This window comes from Nothobranchius furzeri, chromosome 4, assembly GCF_043380555.1.
Source record: "Nothobranchius furzeri strain GRZ-AD chromosome 4, NfurGRZ-RIMD1, whole genome shotgun sequence".
NCBI classification, from domain to species: domain Eukaryota; kingdom Metazoa; phylum Chordata; class Actinopteri; order Cyprinodontiformes; family Nothobranchiidae; genus Nothobranchius; species Nothobranchius furzeri.
The window spans coordinates 82,626,661-82,639,160 of NC_091744.1; the positions used below are offsets into that span (position 1 = coordinate 82,626,661).

The window sequence follows — 12,500 nt, forward strand, 5'->3', positions numbered from 1 at the left end:
TAAAATCCAAGCCGATCCCGTTCATTTTGTTTACCTTTGTTGCCTGCCAACATGGCGTCTACTCTCTGAGAGTCACGTGACGTCCGGAGCTCTATAGTGTACTACATAGTTAACACTGTGTAGTCAGTGAATGAACTTTTTCTACACAGCCTAATTTTGATCCTAAAATTTTATTTATGATACATTTTTAAAAGTTTAGTCAAAATCTAAAAAACAGATGCACATATTAGGTTGGCAAAAATGGTATAAATCACACGAGTTTGAGTTCATGTTAAAAACAATTGGGTCAAATTACCAAACGTGTGTTAATCAGGCTGAGTTTGACTAAACTAAAATGGATTTGAATAGTTTTTCACCTGCAGCGACGGTTTCTGTGATGTGATGAACTCACCGTAACAAAAAGGATTAGTGGGGTTAAAGTTGATGGCAAACTCATGTGACACCTTAAAAACAAACAACAAATGAGATTAAATGTAAAATATCGTTCAGAAACACTGTCAGTGTCTCCCTCCCTCCATCTCTCTGTGCTCGGCTTCTTTGTCCTTTTCATCAGCTCGGCGCCATGGTAACGCAGATGGGTTGACAGTTGCATAATCATCTGAATATGCATTTGTGATGCGTACAGTGTTATACGCTAACTGTAAGCTTACAAATAATAAACCCCGCCCTCGTGTTCTGATCTGTGATCACAACGCTGCATGCAACATGCAACACGGACACGCGTGTACCTTCCAGTCAGGTGGGAGTTGGGCTCCAAATCCAAGAGCAGGAAACATTTTGTCGCTGAGGAGGAAACCATGACAACAGATTGGAACGTTACTTAAATGTGTTTTTTTTTTCATCTTTTCATTCAAATGCAACAAGATGGCAAAGGAAATCCTGCGACCTCGTTCTCATAGAAACACGTTGAGAGGTTTACAGAAAACTGGAAGAGAAGCAAGAAAAAGAACATTTTGCTCCAGAACAAACTGTCATTGTATCATTTTGAGTGAATTCTGCAAAAGTATTTGGCTGTTCGTGACATCTAGCATCATGTTTTATCGTCTTGAGTAAAAGACTTAGATCATATCCGTGGATTTGTGTGCTGCTGCTGCTGCTGCTGCTGCCACAGCAACGTACCTCAGAGGGTAGTTCATGCATCTATCATACAAGTTAGGACAGTTTTCCATCTTTTGATCCACAATAAAACCTGTGATTGAGACTTTGCAATCAATGTAATGAAAACGAATAATTCTTTGAACAAATGTAAGAAAGTTTTCTAACTTCTGGAACTAAAATAAAATGGTAGAAAGTTAAATTTGGTTGTTAAATGTCATCCCATGACCTGCAGGTCATGCTGCCCCTGCTGTAGGAATTAAAGAAGAATCATCACCCAGAGTTTAAAGGATTCCGTTCATGCATGAATTACAACGACTGCAGTCAGTTCAAATGAAAAATTCCTTCAAGTCTAAAAAGCGTTTATGAGTATGTTCGCTCAGATGCCACATTAGACACATGTCCAACAAATCCAAGGCAAACTGAGACCAATCATGGTGTTAAAATCATCTCACACAGAGAAATAACTGAATTAAAGACAATTTGGTCCGGAACTGCGCTGCTCTGGGCGGCTGCATGTTGGAGTAGCTCTGTTGACTTTATGTAAGTTTTGCCTTTTTTTGGACATTTTTTCTTCTAGTTTCTCAAGAAAAACTGTATTTTTTTTTACATTTTACTTTTCTGTTTCTGGCGCTGTGAAGCTTGGAGGATTTTTACCGCAATTTTTTGACTTTTTTCACTTTTTGAGCATTTGTTATGATGCGTAACCATGGCAACAAGCTGGTTTACTATCGGGAGCAGCTGATTAACATTGGAAAGGTTGAAATAATACCTCAACCGAAGCCACAAATCCCAAATGAGCTAAAACGCTAAAACGCAAGAAGCGTGGGTGCAGAGCGGGGTGCAAAACGGAGGCAGAGAAAGAGGAAATTCAAACCATCTCTTCTATCGATCATAAAGGGCAATGATAAATCAGGTGCTGGTCAGCATCAGAAGCAGGGACCTGAAAAGGCTCAACAGCCTAATAAAAAAGGCTGGTTCTGTTCTGGGGGCGACTGTGGAACCGCTGGAGGAGATAATGCCAAGAAGGATTCTCCAGAGAATCAAGAAAATGATGGACAACCCTGAGCATTCTCTTCACAAGACTGTCCGACAACGGAAGAGTGTCTTCAGTCAGAGGCTTCTTCAGTTTGGCTGCAACACTGACCGCTACTGGAGATCCTTCCTGCCAACAGCCATTGTAATATACAACAACTCTTTGATGACTTGATTATTATTATTATTATTATTATTATTATTATTATTATTATTATTATTATTATTATTATTATGAGCTACTATAGCAATCAATTTCCCTCTGGGAATAATAAAATATTTTTGAATTGAATTGAAACCAAAAATTGCTTTGTTTACAATCTAAACTGTTTTGATTGTAGCTGTAGCTGTGCTCGGAGAATGTGGGACATGAAACTCCGAAGGCCCCTAATTGGGAGGTGCCAGGGCCCAAAGAAAAAAGGTCTAAAGGGTTAACCCTCCCACTGTCTTTATGGGTGACCCCGCGAGGAAAGTTGACCATTGAGCAGGATTGATGGTTTATCCCTTGAGGTCCACGTGGCAGGGGTGAGATGGTGCTCACTCCTCACCCCTGTCACATGGACCCAAGGGATAAACCACCAACCCTGCTCAATGGTCAACTTTCCTCGCGGGGTCACACCCATTAGGACAGTGGGAGGGTTAATATTATGTTTACGTTTATGTATTTATCAGACGCTTTTGTCCAAAGCGACTTAGAAGTGATAATCTGCATGTTGCCCTTGAGGCTAACAACAACAACTTGACATCAATCATGGAGAGGAGGGAACAAGGAGTGGACAGTAGAGAGGGGGGACGGGTGCAGGGAGGGTGCTAGTTTAGAAGATGCTCTCTGAAGAGCAGGGTCTTGAGGAGTTTCTTGAAAATCGAAAAGGAAGCCCCTGTTCTGGTAGTGCTTGGAAGGTCATTCCACATTTGTGGAACGATGCTTGAGAAGAGTCTGGATTGTCCTGAGCGTGGTGTAGGCACTGCTAGCCGACGATCCTGTGATGACCGGAGCGGCCGGGCCGAGACGTAAGCCTTTGCAAGAGGATTCAGGTAGATGGGAGCCGTACCGTCTCGGACTTTGTATGCTAGTGTTAGCAATTTGAATTTGATGCGTGCAGCTAGTGGTAGCCAGTGGAGCTCAATGAACAGAGGGGTGACGTGTGCTCTTTTTGGCTGATTGAAGACCAGACGCGCCGCTGCGTTCTGGACCATTTGAAGAGGTCTCACAGTACAGCCTGGAAGACCAGTTAGAAGGGCGTTGCAGTAATCGAGGCGGGAGATGACAGTAGATTGCACCAGGAGCTGGGTGGCATGTTGTGTTAGGTATGGTCTGATCTCTTGTATGTTATACAGCGCAAAGCGGCATGAACGAGCAACAGAGGCAACGTGATCTTTAAAGGTCAGGTGTTCATCAATCACAACACCCAGATTTCGAACTGCCTTTGAAGGAGCCAGAGATAGGAAGTCATTTTGGATTGAGATATTGTGCTGTATGGATGGTTTTGCTGGGATGACAAGTAGTTCAGTTTTAGAGAGGTTGAGTTGGAGATGGTGGGATTTCATCCATTTTGATATGTCAGAGAGACAGTTTGATATTTGTGCAGAGACAGTGTGGTCGTCCGGTGGAAATGACAGATAGAGCTGGGTGTCGTCTGCATAGCAGTGGTAGGAGAAGCCATGTGATCGAATGACCTCACCCAGTGAGGTGGTGTATATGGCAAAGAGACGAGGTCCTCATATTATTGTAGTGTATGGGTTTCACTTTTAAATGAAACATGTTGTTAAGAATCGTTATAGTGTTTCATATTTTGGGGTTTATTAGTGAGTGCTCCGCCTGGTTTCCCCCCTGCAGATAGAAAGTACCCACCAAAGTCTAAAAGTCTGGCAGGCGACCTAAACTTTGTCTGAAAACGCAAACATCTGAAAGGTCTGCTGTCGTTACTCACGTGTCGTAGTCCTGTATGATTTGTCCCACCGCTAAAATAGCAGAGAGGTACTCGTTGCTGCCCAGCGGGTTGATGTAGTGGAGGGAGGACGGCTCTCGCGGGTTCCCGTTAGACGCCGTGAAGTCTATTCCCACCTATAAAACACGGAGGGTAAATCAGAGGGAGTCTTGGAGATCTTTGATATTTTTAAACATGATCATTTATCTCATGATCTTGTTATGGTCGTGTGGAACAAATTGCTTTGGGAAGGGCGTTTCTGATGTTGCTCCTAAAGGTTTTTATTTACATTTAAAAACGTACCTGGCCTCTACTTTTCTCTATTACAGCAAAGCACTCATACCAAAATGTTCTTCACAAACATGAACAACATCTCCTATAGCGTCCTGGTGACCGCTCCATCACCTGAAGGGTTACGGACAACAAAAACACCTCTGGCTCCCGTTCCAGTGAAGAAACGGTTCTAAGGTTTGGCTGAAATCGGTTTGACAGTTGGATGGAGACAGAGCTGGGGGGTTTTCGACGGAGTCAAGTGAAAGTCTGCAGGAAAATAAGAGAAACTTGTGAAACTGGGAAGTCTGGAAAACTGAGCATCTCGTTATCCAGCCTATCAGCCCCCTGACAGCCTAATTTTGTATATTCCAACACCGCTCTCGCTGCTTATTTAAGGGTCAGCTGACACGATGGATTACAGTCACATGTTGTCTCTCCAGCTGCTTTTGCAGCTGCTTTTCTGCCTCACAGTTTCATCAGAACAATGGAGGCGCCTTATTTATATCTGCTAAACTTGGAGGACACAAATGATGCGTGCTGGTAGACACTTCACCGCTTATGTTTGACATTTAAAATAGTACTGTAGCCCAGTGGGGGTCCAGAGAAGAAGTCCTGGCCCTGAAGTCAGAGGGGTTTATTTTAAAACTGATAGAAAGCACGGTGATGACACACATGATGGACAAATACAGGCTGAAACACACACAGATGGAACAACAGGCCCGTTTACACACATTCCCACTCGCATGCAAACTAACACAACATGATATTAAAAGTGACAGGCTTCTCCTCCGGCGCTGAACAGCGCCATGTGTGCTGACAGGAATCCCACCGCAGATCTCCACCTCCTCAACCCCTTACAGCTTATTCAGTCTTGGTCTGGCCTATCTCCTCCTCTCCTGGTTGGCAGGAGCGGTGAGGAGTCTCACGAAACAACAATTTAAAGAGCAAGTCACCCCCAAATCAAATTTTTTTGCTGATAAACTATATAAAGGAGTGTCTAATCATGCTACAGACACGTGTAGTCAATAATTGGGCAGTTCAGTGCATCTTGGTTAAAATTCAAATATTCTGCCTAAAACTGTCAGTGTTGCGCCGTAGTCAGGGAAAAATTCTGCACTGTTTTTGAATTTAAATCTGCCACCGCTATTGGCTAAGAGGTATGCTATGATGTCATCTGGTACATTATGATGTCATAATGTCATTGTGAGCCTGTGAGTGTGTATTTGTTAGCGGCTCCGCCCTCTCGGTCTGCCAAGCAACAGCATTTGTTGTATTTTTCAAACATGAAGTGGGAGTGAAGTAAGTTTCTTGTAGGGGGTGACTTGCTCTTTAATGAGGAGGAAAACAGCAAAGATGGGTGAGAGGTCAAAGTTTGAAGAGCTTACAGATCAGGAGGAGAAACTCAGAGATGCAGAGGGACAGAATCGGGGTGCGGTTGAATGGTTTGTTCCTACTGAAGTCACCTCCCTATCCTAATCCGGCTTCAACAGCACAAAGAGCAAAGTGTGTTTGTTGTTTCAGACCCAGTGCTTTTTAGCACCAAACGTTTAAACTTGATCTTTTCTCTACACCTTTCTAAGCTGACAAACAGTTTGGGTAGGACTTCTGGACTGCAGCTCCCTCTCTGGTCCTGTTTCATGGCTCTGATCTCAAGGTGTTGATAAAAAAGTGACCATCAGAGACTCGTCTCCACTGTTAGCAGATGATGAGTACCTTAGTGATGGACCGGTGGATCAGTGCTTCATCTGCAGTAATCCAGCCTAAAAATCTATAATCTGCTCATACGTATGTATCCCCCTGAAATATGGGTGGTGGAGGAGCTGCTCCTCCTCATCAAAACGAGTCAGCTGAGGTGGTCACTGGTTGCCTCCTTCTGGTTGATGTCTGAGCCTGTCCCACTGGGAGGAGAATTAGAAACAGTTGGAGGGTTTCTATGTCCCCTCTGGAAAATGGGAATGCCTTGGGTTCCCTCAGGAAACGCTGGACTTGACCCAACTTTGAAAAAGTGAAATCAAAGGACTTTTGTTTAATAAATTGTTCAGCTTTGGTTGCACAATAGTCCAAAGTCAAGTCTATTTTAAAGTTTTCATACTAAAATCTGACAAATGTAAAGATTATTGGTGTTAAAAATGTGTTGAAATCAAAGTGTATGAAGTGTTTTTTTCAATTAGGGATGAAGACACATGACTACCTGCAAAAACAGCAAAACTATAAATGACTGAAGCTGCTTCCTTCACATGAAGATGAAGAAAAAATATTTTAAACTCTAATGAAAAGCATTCGTTTGACCTTACAGATGATGTCACTTCTTCAATGTATAAACTAATATAACCCATCCATCCATCCATCCATCCATTTTCATCCGCTTATCCGGAGTCGGGTCACAGGGGCAGCAGCCTAAGGCGGGAGGCCCAGACTTCCCTCTCCCCAGCCACTTGGGCCAGCTCCTCCGGGGGAATCCCAAGGCGTTCCCTGGCCAGGTGAGAGACATAGTCCCTCCAACGTGTCCTGGGTCTACCGTTAGGTCTCCTCCTGGTTGGATGTGACCGGAAAACCTCACCAGGGAGGGGTCCAGGAAGCATCCTGACCAGATGCCCGAGCCACCTCTACTGGCTCCTCTCACTGTGAAGGAGCAGCGGGTCTACTCCGAGCCCCTCCCGAATGACCGAGCTTCTCACCCTATCTCTAAGGGAGAGCCCAGACACCCTGCGGAGAAAACTCATTTCGGCCGCTTGTATCCGTGATCTCGTTCTTTCGGTCACTACCCAAAGCTCATGACCATGGGTGAGGGTAGGAACGTAGATCGACCGGTAAATCGAGAGCTTCGCCTTCTGACTCAGCTCTCTCTTCACCACAACAGACCGGTACAACGCCCGCATCACTGCAGACGCAGCACCAATCCACCTATCGATCTTATGCTCCATCTTTCGCTCACTCGTGAACAAGACCCTGAGATACTTGAACTCCACTTGGGGCAGGACCTCATCCCTGACCCGGAGAAGGCATTCCACCCTTTTCCGCATCAAGACCATGGTCTCAGATTTAGAGGAGCTGATTCTCATCCCAGCTGCTTCACACTCGGCTGCGAACCGCTCCAGCGAAAGCTGAAGATCACGTTCTGATGAAGCCATATATAACATTTCATTGTTTTCAAAATGCCAAGTTTCAACTCTTGATTATGACTTGAAAGATATTAAAAACACTTTATGTATGTTTACAGCAGTTTGTTGTTTCGGCTGCAAATCAAGCCTGAAAAAGCTGAACAGCGACTCGATCCGCTCCCTCGCTCGTTAAAAGGTTAAGAATGTTTTTGCTGCCAAGCAGAAAATGTTCCTGGAGAGCATGCTCACGCTGCCCATCCTCCTCCTCTGCTCTACATCTATTTTGTTTCGCGTCTGAAAACGTGTCACTGACAAGTGGCACATGATGGATGAAAATCATCCCTGAACTATTACAGTGTTCGTCCTCCGACGCCCTCGCTAGTGACAGACGTTATTAGTGTGGCGGCTGTGAATGTGATGACAGACATCCATACTCGTTCTTTGCTTCAGGCTCAGAGTCAATTTAAAACCACAATTAAGGAGAGGAGAGGAGAGGAGAGGAGAGGAGAGGAGAGGAGAGGAGTTAACGCCTCTGAAAAGCAGCCAGAAGCTGTTTGTTTCTTCAGACTTCCAGAGTAGAAAACTCTTCTTGAAGGTCGCCATCTGTTGTTTTAGTGAAATTCTGAATGAGCACACTTGAGTCTCCTGTCGGGTTCTATAAATAAAATATAAGTTTATCATCATGTCTCGTATTCTTTGACAGGTTTGAGTCTGGGTCTCAGAAGCAGAAGCGCTGTCCTCTCCATTTTAAGAGGTGAAGGTCTTTAGCAAATGTCAGGTTTATTTTGGTGAGATTAAATAAGGATGGTCTTGTTTTTTTTCAAACATTTAGTTAAAATGAGCCGTTTTACTTTTGCAGGTTTTCTTTTTGCGTTTTGTAAAAACGTTTCTCTGTCCTCCAGCTCCCACCATGACGAGGAGAGACTTTCTCCTCCTGGAGATTAGGATTAAAATCTCACAGAACATTGGAGAACAGCACCTGCGCTTGTGTGTGTGTGTGTGTGTGTGTGTGTGTGTGTGTGTGTGTGTGTGTGTGTGTGTGTGTGTGTGTGTGTGTGTGTGTGTGTGTGTGTGTGTATGTGTGTGTGTATGTGTGTGTGTATGTGTGTGTGTGTGTGTGTGTGTGTGTGTGTGTGTGTGTGTGTGTGTGTGTGTGTGTGTGTGTGTGTGTGTGTGTGTGTGTGTGTGTGTGTGTGTGTGTGTTCTCATGGTTATACATTCCATGCTCCAACAGGAAGAACTGGAAAAAGAAGGATCTGCAGCAAAACAATGAGAACGGAGCAGGGGGCTCCCACATGTCCACAGGGGACACACCCGGTGGGATATATGCTGGATTCCTGGAAGGAGTGGAAGATCATATGTCTCAGCCAGCTGTCCATTGAGAATATCGAAGACGTGTGATATTCGGCCTGATGATCACTGGATTTCTCCTGATTGGAGTGGGAGGATATCTGGTTTTCTGGAAATTTGGGAAGACGGGAGCGATTGGAGGGTGACCCGCACCCACAAAAAGCACCGTCCATGTGGAGACTTCTCAGACGGGGACGTTACTCGAGGTGAATCATAAGCTGGACAATGTTCTAGCTGTGAATCCGGTATTAGTGCGCAAAATGGACGTCATCTCGGAGAGAGTCACCGGACGGTATGGACAAGCTTAAAACCCAAAATTGGCTTCACTGAAGGACTGGAATGATCAGTTTAAAGACTGAAGGCAGATAAGAAATTATCTCAGCCTGACCCAAACAAATTCTTGTTATCTGAATCTGACGCCCTGGAAGCCTTGAGCTGCAAGCATCAAACCCCCACGAAGGAATGCAGACAGATGCTGTGAAAACCCGACCCCCCCCCCCCGCCTTCGGATTGTTGGACTTCAGCCTGGCGAGGTCATCAATCTGTAGGAGTCAATGTGCTCTTTGCTTCTCCCGAGATCTCCCTCCTACCTGTGACTGTACAGTAGATGAGCGCCGTAGATGGCTGCTCTCGCTGGGGCAAACAGGATCCCAGCCCAACCCCCCACCCCCCACCCCACCTTCCTATTGGAGTCTCATGTTATGTTGTGTTGTCTGAAGTCTGTTGCATACATGTCTGAGGTGTTTTTTTGCAGAGCAAATCTGCCCTCCTGGTGGCAGGGTAACTCTGAAGTGCCTTTGTTTTTCCCTCCACCTGAACCAATCCTCGTGTAACCCTCTTATATCTATTAAGGTAGCGCGACTCAGGGTTCCGAATGACCACAGTCACCAATTCTTATCATGTGTCTTTCCCATGTATGTCTGATCTCTGAATTGTGTGTACTGAAACTCTAATTTCCCTCTGGGATTAATAAAGGATTGACTGATTGATTGATTGATTGATTGATTAATTGATTGGTTGATTGATTGATTATTGGTTGATTGATTGATTGATTGATTGATTGATTAATTGATTGATTGATTGATTGATTGATTGATTATTGGTTGATTGATTGATTGATTGATGATTGATTGATTGATTGATTGATTGATTGATTGATTGATTGATTGATTGATTGATTGATTGATTGATTGAAAGGTCAATTAACCTTTTCTAAAAGTCTTTTCAGTGTTTTATTTATATTTTTACTTTCTGACTTTTAAATCGCTGAGAGTTGAATAAACATTTTAGTCAAAGATGAAACAAGAGCAGCTGTGCTGAAGTACTGAAGCAAACAGAGGCCCGATCCACACCAGCTGATGATTCATCTGGAGGTGGATGATTAAAACAATCAGTAGTAAAAGGTACTAAAAGCATCTCTCGCATGGCTCCAAATGAACCTTTTAAATGTTGTTTCAGACCCTTGCTGCTAACAGCTTTGTTTTAACGCTTTAATGCAAACAGACGGATACAGCTTTATGACTCTAACCCAGTTCTCCTCTTCTCAATCTCACTCATACCTTATTTTTTCCAGGATTCACAAAGCATCACTATGGCAACAGCAACAACCCTCTCTGCTTTAAAGGCTCGTTTCAGCAGGAAGGTGACAGAAACAGGCTGTGACAGTGAGACACGCGTCTGTGTGAACGTTGTCTCCATTTGCCCCAAAGTCACCAGACTTTGAAATCAGCTATGAAATCAGCTCCTCTTGGCTTTTATGAGGGGTTTGTTGGTACATTAATTGTATTTTGTGTTTATATTTCATTATCAGCCTGTTTCCATTGTGAGATTCTCACTGAAGGCATCAAAACTATGAATGAACACATGTGGAGTTTTGTACTTAACCAAAAAAAAAAAGGTGAAATGACCGAAAACATGTTTTATATTCTATTTTCGTCCACCCTTTGCTCTGATGACTGCTTTACACACACTTGGCATTCTCTTGAAGGAGCTCACAGACGTGTTTAGCACTTGCTGGCCCCTTTGTAAATGGTCATGGTCATGAAGATAAAGAAAACACATTGAATGAGGAGTGTCCAAACTTTTGGCTTGTACTGTACATAAACGCCCGCTCCCCCCTCACTTTATAGTTCATTTTGGAGTTCCTCAGCAGCAAGTGGTCAGCTGACCTCGAGAGTGCACATATGGCGTGAGCAGCTCTGGCAGGAGGTTGCGACGCCATTCAATGCCAGTGTAGGCTTGCCAAAACCGGGGTGATGGGACTACGTCTGTTTGTGTTCGGCAGAGATCTAGCAGCAGCATTCTGCACTCTCCGGCTGCAGCTGCAGCAGGAAAACCAATGAACAGTGAAGTTGTGTAGTCCAGATGATGGTAAAAAAAAAGCATGTATCAGGGACTCCGAATGCGAGTGTTTCAGGATTGGCTTCAGGCGTGTCAAATTACCACAGAAAATCCTGCATCCAGTTTCACACCATGGCTATGACATTGTTTGGGCTCAATACACGGTGAACTGGGAACAGATAATGCATGTGAAAAGTTTCTAGGCTCGAAAAGAACCGACTCTGTCTCTGCCTCATTTAGACGTTTGCAGCTAACCGTTCCGTCACATCAGAGAGACGATTTACAACTTGGACGTCTGTGTCTGGTCCTTTTGTTGCCAAGTAAATCTGACAGTCCTCAGCAGTGGTGGTTTTACCATTAGGCATAGGTCAGCGGCCGCCTGGGGCCCCCTTATGTTGGGGGGCCCCCTAGCCCTGATTGCTGGCACCCCTCTGTTAATGCCACAATGGACTATAACTTTAAGACGCCGAAGCACAAACAGGAAGTGATTGGTAGTCATTCCACTCCAATCCAAATGGTGGCAGTAATGCCCCAGATTGTTGTTTGCCAAGTGCCATAAGACCACAAATACGTTAAAGATAAGATTGTCGAAAATTTAGTGTAAGGGGGCCCCATGTCTGTGTTCGCCTTGGACCCCCAAATTGCTAAATCCGCCACTGGTCCTCAGCATAGATGTGATAGCTGGTGCCATGATGCTGAAAAACTTGTCCCAAGGGTCGCAGATAAATGAAAAATAGGAGGGGCCCCAAGACTGGGCCCTGAGGCACCCTCCACTTCCGTGGAGGGAAAGATGAGGCACAGGTGAGGTATTAGAGAACTGAGCAGGACCGATAATTTATCTTAACCAGCAAACCAAAACATTTCAGGACCATTTTGGACTTGTTTCTGCTCTGCTGTGTCGCTGCAGCTTCGTTTGTTCCTGTTTTCCTTTTTTTTATTTGTGGATGACCGTGTGATTTGTGCTCCTCGTTACTCTCCTCTCGGCGTTTATCTCCTCCCTGGTTTTCTTTCTTCTCCGCCTGATCCTTGTTGGTGTTCTCAGCTCCTTTTGTGACAGCCTGCTGTTTTCTATCGGCTGACTGTTTTTCATTAGTTTTAATATTTTTATTTGTATGTTTTAACTTTTGGATCTTTATGTAAGAGTGTTGAAAAAAATATAATTTTAAGTGTAATCTGTTCTAAATGTCCATGAATGCTAGCTTTCCCCGTGACACAGGAACGATTCTGACTCGCTGCTGATTTCATGTAAGTTGTTCTAAACATCACACTGAAGGTTTCCTTCAGGTGTTCGCGTTTCACCTTTAGTTTATTTCACCCAGCCTTCTGGCTTTCTCACCCAGAACCATCGTGAAACATCTCAGTGTGTGAGCCGCTGCTT

General features: G+C 44.3%; 1 protein-coding gene across 1 annotated transcript in view; it reads right to left on the minus strand.

The window, feature by feature from the left end:
* cpne2 (copine II) overlaps nucleotides 1-12,500 on the minus strand; it is a 60,633-nt gene that overhangs the window by 23,171 nt on the left and 24,962 nt on the right. Inside the window, exons 11-13 of the mRNA XM_054733367.2 lie at nucleotides 4,062-4,195; nucleotides 729-783; nucleotides 392-443 (exon numbers count right to left, since the gene is read on the minus strand). Of these exons, the coding sequence (XP_054589342.1) occupies nucleotides 392-443; nucleotides 729-783; nucleotides 4,062-4,195 (241 nt within the window). The remainder of the gene's footprint in view (nucleotides 1-391; nucleotides 444-728; nucleotides 784-4,061; nucleotides 4,196-12,500) is intronic.